The 14,160-nt window shown below is 39.2% G+C and overlaps 1 protein-coding gene across 1 annotated transcript in view; it reads left to right on the top strand.

Annotated features, from left to right (window-relative positions):
• bond (james bond) overlaps positions 1 to 14,160 on the top strand; it is a 192,183-nt gene that overhangs the window by 88,161 nt on the left and 89,862 nt on the right. Inside the window, exon 2 of the mRNA XM_067151935.2 lies at positions 13,797 to 13,874. Coding sequence (XP_067008036.1) covers positions 13,814 to 13,874 — 61 coding nt within the window. The 5' untranslated portion in view covers positions 13,797 to 13,813. The remainder of the gene's footprint in view (positions 1 to 13,796; positions 13,875 to 14,160) is intronic.

Here is a 14,160-nt window from a genome sequence, read left to right as displayed (position 1 = left end):
TCTTCAAAAGTTGCCATTGATAAAAAATGGTGGATACCCGATTTGGCGATATGAATCAGAACGAACGAGGAACCAAGGAACGAGTTGCGGCAGCCATCTATCGATTCAGCTTTCGTTTCACAAACGAGTCGATTCATTTCGTTCACTGAATCATGATTCAATCGTTCAGTGCAATGATTCGTTCATTATGAATCACTCGTTCAGAATCTCCCTATCTCTAGTGCTCAGTTGCAGCTCTGTTGCTAACCTGTACGGTTCTGTTCTGTGCTTGCTCAAATGTTCAAGATTATCGACTCGCCCGCCCCGTGCTAAACCTTGAGAAAGCTACGCAGAGCGAAACAAAACAAAAGACGCGGCGTGCTGACAAAGGAAATTGTCCTTCTCCACGACAATGCAAGGCCTAACACTGCAGCTCAGACCCGAGGTTTATTGGACACTTTTGGCTGGGAAGTTTTAGACCACCCACCCTACAGCTCTGACCTTGCGCCGAGCGATTACCATCTGTTCCGCCACCTCAACATCATCTCAGCGGCAACCACTACAATGATGACGACGAAGTGAAAACGGCCGTGAACTCTTGGTTATCGGAGCAGGCGGCAAGTTTCTATGAAGAGGGTATTCGAAACTTAGTTGTAAGGTATGATAAGTGTTTAAACAAACTTCGCGGCTATGTTTAAAAATAAAGTATGTAGAATCTGCAAATAAATGTGGTGTTTGAAAATGATCTTTCCTTGTGTAGTTATTTTCAAACGGCCCTTACTTAAAAAGCATGCCTCGTACTGTGAGGGTAAGACACCCTTAGCAGCCCTAGGTGTGGAATGGGTAGTGAGTGGCATTAGAAATAATCGAAAATGACCTATGTCAGTGTTGAATCCATAGTTTCCGGGGTCGCTGATATGAACAGTGACACTGCGGATGATATTTAATTCTAAGGCCAGGCATCATCGGCATGGAGGTGAGAAGGAGTGAGAAAGAAAACGTCCTTGTCGGGGTCGCTGACATGAATAGTGACACTCCGGATGCCCTTTAAGTAACCACCGGAATCATGAAGGGGGGTAAGGAATAGGAAGGTGAGAAAGGTAATGTCCAAAATGACCGAGATTATGGATGTATGTTTCAGCATACCTCTCAACCAAACTTGGTACACAAATGAGTTACTATCTGGAAGAAAAGTACTGTGTGTGTGTGTGGGGGGGGGTTAAGACATTCCTTGCATCCCTACGGTTGGTGGTGGAGGAAAATTGACATGAAAAATATCTAAAACGACCTTTCGGGGTCGCCGAGACGAATTGTGACACTCCGGTTGCCAGTCCAAGTTCACCCTCCATCGGTATGGGGGGGGGGGGGTCAAAAAAAGGGTGAAAAAGAAAATGCCCAAAATGACCGAGAATAGTATTAAATCCACATTTTTAGGTTTGCTAGGCTGATTGATGACAGTCCTAATGACAGTTGGAATGGTGTACATTATCTCTACAGCGCCGTCTGTAAATAAACTTATGGTTTTTATTTTATTTTATAATTTGCTTTATGTCGCATAGACACATGTCTTATGGTGACTATGGGATAGGAAAGAGATAGGAATGGGAAGGAAGCGACTGTGGCATTAATTAAGGTACAGCCCAATCATTTGCCTGGTGTGAAAATGGGTAACCTCGGAAAACCATCTTCAGGTTTGCCGACAGTGGGGGTCGAACCCACAATCAACCGAATGCAAGTTCACAGCTACGTGACCCAAATCAGACAACCACTTGCTCGGTTTATTTTATTATTTACTGTATTTGAAAAGATCAGCAACTTCCCAGACAATATGGGCAACAACATGGACTAAGTTCCACGCGAAAAGAAAACTTCAAATTAAACACACAACAACAACTCTAAAACTGAAAAATAATTCGTAAAATATCAATCAACGTCACAATAAATTTTTTTATATAATTCACTTGGCACATAATTAATAGGTAATACAAATCTTAAAGTAAACATCCAGAAACGTACCCGGGCAGCGCTTGTAGCAATTTCATATCAAGACACGTTATCTGAAGATTGCTGCTGAGCAGCACGGGTCTTCTAGTTATTATTATTATTATTATTATTATTATTATTATTATTATTATTATTATTATTATTATTATTAGAGCAATTCCATATGCGACTGACTGACATTTACAATAGGCCTGCACTTAAGCAAGAAAATGTCTATATAAACCTTGCGGTGGGTGTAAATTGAAACTTCTAATAGCACGATAAAATAAAGGAACACTGGGCAAATACAATGACATATAAAACATGGCTTGAAAATAAAAATCACACTAGATACTAGGTGCCAAAATTTCCCTGATCGACTGACATAAATGTCAACTCTCCATTCGCGTGGACTTGTTTCTTTGCAAATTTCTCTGAAAGTTTATTTCGAATACTGTTTTCCAAAATAAGGTTTGGAGAGGAAGGTTTAAGGTGATCCTTCATAAATAGAACGTATCTGAAACTCAATGTATAAGGGTGTTATAGGTAAAAATGTGGTGTGTGTGACTGACTGACTGACTGACTGACTGACTGACTGACTGACTGACTGACTGACTGACCTCTCCGAAATTATATATTTCATACTGAGTTAGTTTACTGATTATAATTCTGTATTGACATTATTTTACTCTCACACAATTACAGGCATACGTGTATTGCAAAAAACATAATACATACATACATCATTATAGACCGTTTTGCCTTTCAGCGTTCAGTCTGCAAGCCTCTGTGAATTTACTAAATCTCGCCACAATCCTCTATTTGCAACCAGTGGTGTGGCCTCATTTAGTTCTATACCTCTTATCTTTAAATCGTTAGAAACTGAGTCTAACCATCGTCGTCTTGGTCTCCCTCTACTTCTCTTACCCTCCATAACAGAGTCCATTATTCTCCTATGTGAACTATCATCATCCATTCGCCTCACATGACCCCACCACATAAGCCGGTTTATGCGTACAACTTCATCCATCGAGTTGATTCCTTAGTCTGTATCTGCTCATTCCGAGTACCCTCCTGCCATTGTTCCCACCTGTTTGTACCAGCAATCATTCTCGCTACTTTCACGTCTGTTACTTCAAAATTATGAATAAGATATCCTGATTCCACACAGCTTTCGCTTCCGTAAAGCAAAGTTGGTATGGAAACACCGATGTTAAGATAGCTTCGTCCGGGAGCTGACTTCCTTCTTACAGAAAACTGTTGATCGCAACTGCGAGCTCACTCCCATCCTGGGAGAATATACATCCTAAACACTTGAAATTATCTGTCTGTTCCAGTTTTGTATCACCAATCTGACATTCAGTTCTGTTGAATTTCTTACCTACTGACATCAATTTAGTCTTTGAAAGGCTAATTTTCATATCATACTCATTGCATCTTTCAAGTTGCAAGATAGGCCTATTAAACTGCAGGCTTTCGGCACAATCTGCCATTAAGAACAAGTCGTCAGCATAGGCCAGACTGCTTACTACATTTCCACCTAACTGAATCCCTCCCTGCCATTTTATACCTTTCAGCAGATGATCCATGTAAACTACGAACAACAAAGTTGGAAAGATTACAGCCTTGTCTAACCTGAACGTAATCAAAACACTGTCAATAATGCAAATGCAGTTTTCTCACTTTAAATAACAAAATCGAAAATATAATGAATGAATAACATAAAATAATAAGTTTAATATGAACTTGTAGCTGACTAGTGGTAAACTGACATTGACAGTCAGACGACCATAATGCTGTATTTTATTTGTAGTTTGTAATTTACATCTTAACCTTCTTTACTATCTGTGCATTTTGATGGAACACATGATCCAACATCTGGGCATGTGTCACTTATACTGCTGCGAGGAACGCTATCTAGTGCAATCTTTCAACGTATCAATTTATTGTCCTACAGTTTTTGTTTTAATTGTGAAACTTGTGAATCCTTCTCACTGATTGTTCAGACGAAAGATGTGCATATTCTATAACATATTCGCCCAATACTCCTACATAATGAACTTTCGTGTGGCTGGAATAGCTGAAATATGTTGAAATCATGTTTTTAAGAAGTCACTTTACGTCTTCTATTTCAAACTGTCGTATCTCCTGAACAGTACTTTGTTTGGTCTTATAGCTCTAAACGCTAACAAAATCTTCAACACTCTGTACCTTTTTTATAGATTTCACAGCCACCCACGCCATTCGTTTTACTTGGCCTCCAATTGCATCTACTGCCCCCTTTCCATGGTATGATTCGAAATAGTTCCATTGAATTTTAAATCTAAATATGGCAGAAAGTAATGTCAAATTGCTCAGGGTATATGTTTGCTTAAAATGGCTCGTTGTTCCATCAGAAAACAATTTTACTACTTCAAGGTTCGGGACAATCTCCAACACTCCTGAAAACAATGTTCTTAGAAAAACATCCACTGCATATTTGTTATGTGCTGTATAATCTCACACGTTCTGAACTTCTGAACTTCGTTATTAGCCTCTCTTCTAAGCAAGTCATTGGACTGTGAGGTGGTGTACATTGTGTTGCGCGCGCAATGTCAGTCAGTCACGATGCCGTAGCGGGAAACTGGTTCACAGTAGAAGAAAATGTTCAAATATGATTTTGTTAATGTCGTTGAGCTGACATAGGATCCTGAAAATTTTTTATTCCATCAATTATAGTGCTGTGTAGTCGATTTTTCTTGTGTTTTCCGTGAGTGACTAACTACAATCTGCCCTAAACAAATAAAGTATCCTTTTAAAATATTAAGAAAATTAGGAAATGTATGCTTTCTAACAAACAGGAAAGATCGCATTTTGACATATAAAAAGGCGAGCTTGAAAAAAGCAAAATTATTTGTAACTGTCAAGGTATGGAAAATTCAATGCCACAAGATTTGAAATAAGATATGGGCTATTGCAAAAAGTGTTTCCGATGTTTTCTTCTGTAATTTAAACTATACAATTTAAATAATACATAAACATAATTCTTGAACAAAAGAAAGTAATATCAGTTTGGCAATGTACGCCTCGGTATGACATTTTCGTGGAATCATACATTATTATTATTATTATTATTATTATTATTATTATTATTATTATTATTATTATTATTATTATTATTATTATTATTATTATTTAGAGGCCAACTAATTCCTCTCTGGACTTCGTGACGAGCTTGCTCTACAGGTGGGATAATCAGCCCCAAGGTACTTCGAATACTCAATAGGTAGGCCATTCCGGGCATTTGTGTTGCCATTGGTCAGCGAATTGTGACGTCATCGGGAAGAGCACATCTGCGGTCTGTAACATTCTCTTGCGTTAAATGCTGAATGCAAAGTAATATTTATCGTTCCTTTTACGCTTTCAAAGTGGAACGGTTTTCCTTGATGACTTAGAACATATTTTCAAATCATGAATATGTTTAATGAATAAGAGAAAAATAGAGAATATTTATCGTAGGGTAAATTATAGTGTATGCTTGTGCCAGCTTCGTAAGCTTTAGTTAGGCATTTTTTATTAATAATCAAATTACGATGAATATGTTGTTCTTAAAATTATTTTAACATTTTTATTCCTTATCAAACAAGACGGATGTGGATTTCGCAAGGCTATCATTCCAATATCTGTACGCTATCACGTCTTGGAAGGCTACGGCGCTCAGTGGGCTGTTTTTTGCTACGGTATATTTTAAATATCCTTCAAAAGAAGAAGTTAGCGACAATGTCACCGGATAAAGCTTAATTTTTGATGTTAAGGCAGGAAATGTAATCCATGGCTGTTAAGGAGATATAACCCAGAGTAGGTTCTTCTTCACTGCACTCTTCTTTATTGCATCCAATTTCGCCCTTTTCTTCAAATATCTGATGCGAATGAAAGTCCTTGTCCTTACATATAAGGCAATGATTTTCCTAACGATTTCGGGAAATTTCGAGTGTATAGTTGATGTGAATGTTTCCATTACTTTGTAGCACTTTCAAATACAGTGTCAGTGGAAGGTAAAAAAAAATAACTTGAATATTTGAATATTTATTTCCAGAAGTCTATACAGAGTTTCCTCCAATTACTAGACCCTATGATGTCCGGAATAAAAGTCTACTTTTGTGCAAGTTCCTGCATGGGCGCATATGACAACTCCAACCCCCAGTCACGGATAACCACCAACCAGGGGGAGAGCCTCCTATCTCTCCGCGCCACGGATTTCCGGCAGCTGAGGAGAACACGCTGTCACCTCATGCCCTTATCTCAGTAGGTTTCCCAACTCATATAACTGCTATATTAGTTAAGAGCGCCCATGCATGCACAATAGCCTACTACCCCAGCTACGGATTACCACCAGCTGTGGATACACCCCTGTCTCTCTCAGTGCCTGAGTAACTGTGCATACACCTTTTACCAATTACCACTACAATCTCCCTCCTTCCTTACATTACTATAGCTACTCCTTTCCTGTAACTCCCGTATACACATATATCTAACTACAGCTAAGTACTTGCTTACACTACTAGGGTTAGGCCTATTCCATTCATTCTTCATCCATCTTATAATTTTATGATATTTTTCTTTCTGACTTATACTAATAGTTCACTATTATTCAAATTTTTCTTCTAATCACAATAGTTTCTTTACATACTTTCAGGAGATGAAAATTTTCTCTCACTTCCCCACACAACACACATCTTGCATTGCCATTTCCCTTGTCCATCCCTTGTTTTTGTAAATTCTCATCATCCACCATATCAGCCCTATTCTTTCTCTTCTGTTTACATTACTTATCCATACATTCGTTTCCTTGTCTATCGTATTAAATATCGAGAGGGTCGCCTTGCTCCTGCACTCAGACTCCAACAACTGTCCTTGAATATCTTTGACCCTTTGTTCGATTGTCTTCCACATTGTTGCCTCTCCCCTTACCATGTCTATCTTCCAATAATTACCAAATCCCAACCTCCCTAAGATACTTTGAACCTTACCTAACCAATAATCTCCGGACATACTGCCTCTCTGGTGTTGGTATGCCCTCTGCAAGAGCAGACCCCCTTCTCCTCTTTCGTTCCTTAAACAATAACTCACAATTCTATTTAAAATGTCTACTTGAATATTCTCATCACGTATTAGTCTTGCACTGTACTGTACAGTATGGCAGTCCCATTACAATTTTACTAAATTAACTTACTATTTGGTTCAGCATTTCACTCACTTCCTCTACTCCCCATATTTCAACCCCATATAACATTCTTCACTTTATTATGGATTGAAAAACCATTTCCTGGATCTTATATTCTATATTAGGAACGTTATTTTCCAAACTCTTTATTACTGAAAGTGCTGCCAGCCCTTTCCATTTCGCTTGTCTTATTTGGTGAGTCTATTTCCTATTGCTACTTATATACCATGTATTCCTAAGTACTCTGTTCTTTATCTCAATTTTTTCTTCCTTTATCAGCCATTGTTCATTTGCCGCTCTTTTTCCACCTTTCCATATAAACACTTTCGTCTTACCAATGTTAATTTTCAATGACCATTTTTCAGAGAATTCTGTCACCTCATTTATACTTTTTTCATGCCTCCGGCCCCTAGTGTCATCACGAGAACATCGTCCGCAAAAATCAAGCCTGGTATTTCTAGGTTTCCTAATACTGGCCAAGCCCACTTCTCTCCACCTTGAGCCTAAAAGTATGTAAATAACAAAAATAGAATCGGTGATAACTTACACCCCTGTGTCAACCCCATATTTGACTCTATCGGTCCACTTACTACCCTATCATCTACTCTAATACTGTAACATACCCTTTCTTATACAGCCTCAATCACTCTTCTCATCTTGCTTGAAACCCCTAATCGGTCCAACTTCTCGAACAATGCCCCCCTGCAGACTGTGTCGAAGGCTTTCTCAAAGTCAAGAGCGGCAATATATATTTTACCTCCTTTCCTTTTTAAATATTTATCCTTTTATTGTTTTGTTCTTCTCCCCTTTCTGAATCCACTTTGGAATATTGTGAGGATGGTAAACTCTTCTGCCCACTTCATAAATCTATTTGCCAATGGAATGGAATGGCGTGTGGCTTTTAGTGCCGGGAGTGTCCGAGGACATGTTCGGCTCGCCAGGTGCAGGTCTTTTTATTTGACGCCCGTAGGCGATCTGGGCGTCGTGATGAGGATGAAATGATGATGAAGACGACACATACACCCAGCCTCCGTGCGAGCGAAATTAACCAATGATGTTTAAAATTCTCGACCCTGCCGGGAATCGAACCCGGGACCTCTGTGACCAAAGCGCAGCACGCTAACCATTTAGCCACGGAGCCGGACTCTCTTTGCCAAGATTCCTGTGTACACTTTCCTGAGGGAATCTAATAGAGTTATTCCTCTATAATTAATTACTAGGATTGCCTCTATCCCAATTTATTTTATAAATTGGGCAGATTATACTCCTCTGCAAGTCCTTCGGAAATTCTGCAAGCTCAAATATCATAGTACATACCTTTACTAAAGTTCCCAGCATTTGTTTACTTTTAACTGCTTCTTTTCAAAACTCGTTAGATAAACCACTTAACCCCCTGCTTTCCTATATTTGGCTTTGCGCAACACCTCTAGTACTTCTTATTCTGTTATATCATCCTCTAAGTAAGGTATACTTATCTCAACACCCCTCACAACATCCAGACACCTCGCATTATTTTTCCGCACCTATTTCCCTCTCAATAATTGCTGGAAATGATCAACCTACTGTTCCTTATTCATTTTAGCTTTGACATAACCTCTCTCCCCCTCTGTTTATTCTATTAATTCTATTCCATACCTTACCCCCTGGTTATTTTTACATTCTCTATTAATTAGCCGTGCCTGATATTTCTGCCACAGTTTCTTTCCTTCTGCTAATAACTCCTCACACTATTTTCTTATTTTACAAAACTGTTCTCGGATCTCCGTACCCCTTTCCTTCCTGCAGGCCTTCAGGGCCCTAATCACTTCCAATCTCTTGGTTTTAATTCCTTGTTATACCGTCCTTCTCCCCATCTCTATTGTTTGTTTTTTCCTTTCCACTAATGCTATGTTCTTAAAAGGTTTCTGTAATAATTCTCCAGGTAAATCCACATTCTTACTGGCCAATGCTACTTCGATATCACTCTAAATAACTTGAAGTTCTTCCATTTTTAGATATGCGTTTATTTTATTTTTGGTGTTAACACACCACTTGTCTTTTTAACTATAATACTCTTCACTTTTTCCCTCATTCCTCTAACGTTCTCTTCAATATTGTGCCTTCTTAATGTAATATAAACTGGGAAGTTGTGTGACTCCGCCCAAATTTACTTCTACCTTCTTTAACATCTCCAATCTCCTGAACTCACCCCCAGGTCAATTGTACTCCCTCCCTACGTTGTAATATATGTCAACTCTCCTCTTTCAACCGCCTCCATCCATTTAAAATAAATAGGTTTTCAGCGGCACATAATTCTACGAGTTTATTCCCGTAGATATTCCTCTCCTTGTCCTGACTACTTCTATTTCCTCTCAGTACCTCCCTACCCTCCTTATTGTAAGCCGGTGTTAAATCTCCTATTCTTGTATTCCAGTCACCCATCATTATAATTCCTGCCTCTTCAAACTCCTCTTCAAACTTACCTCTAATTTTATTTATCCTATTAGATCCTCAAAAAAGTTCCTGTTCGCATATATTAACCCTAATGGAGGATTATACAAAAATGCCAAGCATCTGTCCTCTCTCTTCCTGTCTACGCCTTATCCATATGACGTCTTCCATATCATTCGGTATTTCTTCTATTTGGTAATTAATTTCTTACGTTATTAAGAGTGATATTCCTGCAGGTTTTCTACCTCTGATCCCTTCCTCTTCATTATATTACTAACCACGAATCCCTTCCAGACTATAACTCTCCCTTCTGGTAGCCAAGTTTCTAAAAATGCGAATATATCAAACATTTCAACCATCTCTGTCACGACCTCATTACCCAATTTACTTAAGACCCCTTCTATATTGACAAATCCTATACTCCATTCTAGTTATTTCTTCCTACTTACATCGTCCCCATTTCCTACTTTGTTTTTATTACTCTCTGACAGGTTTGAAGTCTTACTCCTTGTGATCCTAGCTTTTTCTACATCTAATGTACTCTCTTCAGGAGTTTTAGGCGTTTTACCATTCTCTTCCCCCCCCCCCCCTTATCAGTCTGTGACTTATTTCTCTTTGCTCTTAGCCATTGTCTCTCGTCTTCTTTTTTATATCCCGTTGTTGTCCCCTGGGCGTTGTTCAGTAGGGCTGTCTTCAAGTGCTGTGACCTCGGTTTCCACGTGCGCCGCTAACCGCCCGTCTCCTATATCCGACCTCCTAGTGGACTTCGCCCCTCTTTCTTCTGCCATTTCACTCGCAACTATAAAACTGTCTCCTATTAATAATTACCAAATCCCAACCTCCCTAAGATACTTTTAACCTTACATAACCAACAATCTCTCTCTCTCACACGAGGTATTGCTAAGATAAATTCACAACGTACTTCCTCATTCATACCTACAGAATTACAAAACGATTATTTCTTAAATATTTCACCAATGAACAATTATCACAGAATATCCGAACTGATTCATAGTTACATGAACACAAATGAACCTCAACATGATCTCTTTACTTTTCGTACATTTACCCAGAGGATGTAGTCAAAGTATTTAAGAGCATGAATACCAAGGCTGTCGGACCAGATGGTATCTCACTTTCCCTCCTAATGAACTGTTTGGATATAATCACTCCGGTCATAGCTCACCTATATAATTTCTGTTTACAGTCAGGAGTCTTTCCAGATGTATGGAAAATTGCCAATATCCGATCTGTTCCTAAAGTTCCTTCTTCTCTAAAATGATTTCAGACCAATCAGTATTTTGTCATTATTAGGTAAAGGATTAGAAAGGAGTGTTTACCAACAACTCACTTCGTACTCAAATACTCATTCTATTCTTAACACGTTTCAGTCTGGTTTTCGAATAGGCCATAGCACTACGATGGCACTTGTCCAAGTCACCGATGATATCAAGTTTGTAATGGACAGAAAGTAACTAACACTTCTGGTACTATTCGATTTAAGCAAGGCATTTGATAGACTTCATCATAACCTCCTTCTGACTAAATTACATACAATGGGCATATCTCTATCAGCTCTCTCTTGGTTTGAAGCGTTCTTAAAATGGAGGACTCAGCGTGTAGTATTTGACAAACAAAATTTCTCTAAATGGCCTAGTGTATATTCTGGCGTCCCTCAGGGTTCCGTGTAGGGTCTCCTTTTATTTTCACTGTATATAAACGATCTGCCTAGAGTTTTACGCCACACCAGACATATGTACGCCGATGATTTACAGATCTATTACCACTTTCCTGTGAATTGTGTTGACGAAAGTATTAGTAAAATAAATCTAGATATAGAAAGACTACATCAATATACACTAAGTCATAATTTACTATTAAATGAAAACAAGACCTTAGCTATTTTTCTAGGATATCGAAGAAGTTTATCAAATCTTTTCAACAGGGACATTCCTTCAGTAATTGTAAACGGTTCTGTAGTCAAGTATCAGGAATATGTTGAGAATTTAGGTATTCTAATGGATAACGCTCTGTCCTGGACCTTCCATACCAAGCATTTAGTCAAGAAAGTGCCTGGTATATTGCATCAGTTTCGAGGAAACTTGCCGTATCTTCCCTTTTCGGTGACAAAGATGTTGATCCAAATATGGTATTTCCTACTTTAGATTACGGCGCTGTAATTTACAGCGATATCTCAGAGAAACATAATAACAAACTCCAGCGTATTCAGAATGCCTGTGTGCGATTCGTCTTCAATATTCGCAAAGACTGTCAGGTAACATCTTACTACAAATCCGCAGAGTGTTTGAAACTCAGCTGCTTGCTTACTGCTGAGAATTTTAAAGTATAATGCTTCCTCATATTTGACCAAGTCCTTTGTTCAGATGAGTCAAGTGCATGATCGGAACAATAGGTTTACAGTCAGGTTCCACAGCATCGTACGGTAAAGTGCAGTAAGTCGTTCATTGTCACTGCCTCTCAATTATACAAGGCCCCATCTGACACATTTTTTTCATTTTCAGCAAACATCGCTTTTGACCTGGTGTAAAACACTGGAACAAAATAACCGTTGCTTCTTTACATATAGTTTCACGTAAGGCAGGGCCTCCCAAACGACCAAAATCTCACGCGTGCAAACTGAGGCGCAGAGTTCCTTGCACAGTGCACCGGTCCCACTCGGCTAGGGTCGGATCAACGCTTCGTCTCTGGGCTACTCGGCTAAGCTCGGCTCAACTCGGCTCGGATTTGGAGCGCTACGGAGCAAGTGAGGAAGAAAGAGTCGGGTAGAGCGTGCGAGACAGGCGTGGGGAAAGAGAGAGACAGCGCTATTGCTCCAAATCGAGGAATGAAGGTCTGCACTCTGGTCAACCAAATGAAGTCTTCTTTTGCACCGTGCACAGCGCAATGCACTTGTGTATGAACCCTGAAAGGCCCTGACGTAAGGCATAGGTCTCTTGGCAGATATCACATGTTTCTTAGATTTAACTTTCCTCAAAACAGCAATTTTTTTGCTCCAGGAGAGTATTTTTCTTCCACAGAATCACAAATTCTTTCTTTAGCTCCAATATTTCCTGAACTTTTATTAATATAGCTGGATGATGTGCGGATTCTGTGTTGGTTGCCTGGTCTAGTTTCAGTGTTTTCGGAGATAAGGAGTCTAATGCTGTTTTGGCCTTTTCCCCAACTGATCTCGTGTCACTGCGGTACTCTCGCTCCGTTATAACCTAAACAGAAAATAAAAGTATTGTTGGTTTCTGAGCATGTTACTATTAATATCAAGCATTTCAAGTTTGAATTGTAATTTTAAATTTAAAAATGCAAAATAAAAGCCGAGATTAAGGAGTGTTAATGTGACTGCACGGTCATCAGTTTAATCTCCATGCCAGTTCAGTATTTTCCGGGGCAGAACAGCGTCTGATTTCAACATCTTCCGTATTGGGAGACCCGGTAGTTCTTTTCTCAAGTCTCGTTCATAATCATCCGGAAGAAAATGTTCTGAATATATTCTTGCATTATTAATATTTGTCTTGTCCATTCGCTTACACCGAGCTACCCATGTATTTTGGAGTGCCTCATTCTTTGGGAATTGATGGCAAACTATGTCCTGAGTTTTGTAATCAATGTTATTACACAGCGCAATGGCACATTTAGTTCTGTTTTTAGTCATTTTACGTAAATACTTAGAACACTAAAGAAACTAATCGCCTGTTAAATGAGAAACGAAGTGTTTACACCGGTAAGTTAGGTTTTAGAACACAGACCTCACTATTTACAATCCACAAACTCAACACAACCAGGACTTCAAAGCGAATGGCGAGTTCAAACCTTCCTGTATCTTCTCAGTGACGTCACGTTAGACTTGACTCGTTGGCCGCCAAATGCGCGGGGAACCGAAATACACCTCCCTTGGAATCAGCCCTACGATAGCCCCACCAAACCTGTAGAACAGATGCTCTCCTTCCGTGATGACTCCCCATTTTAAAGGACTGGGAACTCGCTTTTCCGCCCTTGCATTACTTAGCCGCTGAAGAGTTGACCAAGGGTCATGGCGCGGACGTGAATACATGGGACTCGACAGGAATGAATGGCATTTTCTGTGCTATCCTGATCTACTTGCATCAGCAAGAGAACACCCACAGATCCACATACCGTGTTGGCCTGTTTCTACAAGACGTAATTTATAATATTCTTCTATTTCCAGATCTAAGCAGCTCGAAAATGACGAGCTTAATGGCCCTCGTAGTGGACAACTACAATGAAATATTGGAAAATAAGAAAGGTAAGAAGTATTTTATTAAGTTTTTAAATATCATGTAGTTTACTAGGATTAGTAGTATAATATAGTATTTACAAGAAGTTTAATATAACTTGTTACATATAGCTGTCAACAGTCACAATATGGTAATTGGTTGGTAGGCTACATTGTCTTCTTGCTTTCGATCTTGGTCACACTTCATAGGTGAAGCACCATCAAAACACTACTGCGCCTGAGGGTCTACTGAGATGAACGTTAAGAATAAGGTTGAAACTGAAATACTTTCCGTACGATTATCGTCCACATAGGC

The sequence above is a fragment of the Anabrus simplex genome, chromosome 1 (assembly GCF_040414725.1).
Source record: "Anabrus simplex isolate iqAnaSimp1 chromosome 1, ASM4041472v1, whole genome shotgun sequence".
Taxonomy (NCBI): Eukaryota; Metazoa; Arthropoda; class Insecta; order Orthoptera; family Tettigoniidae; genus Anabrus; species Anabrus simplex.
The sequence above is the reverse complement of the archived record's forward strand: the minus strand, read 5'-3'. Positions and strand labels throughout refer to the sequence as shown.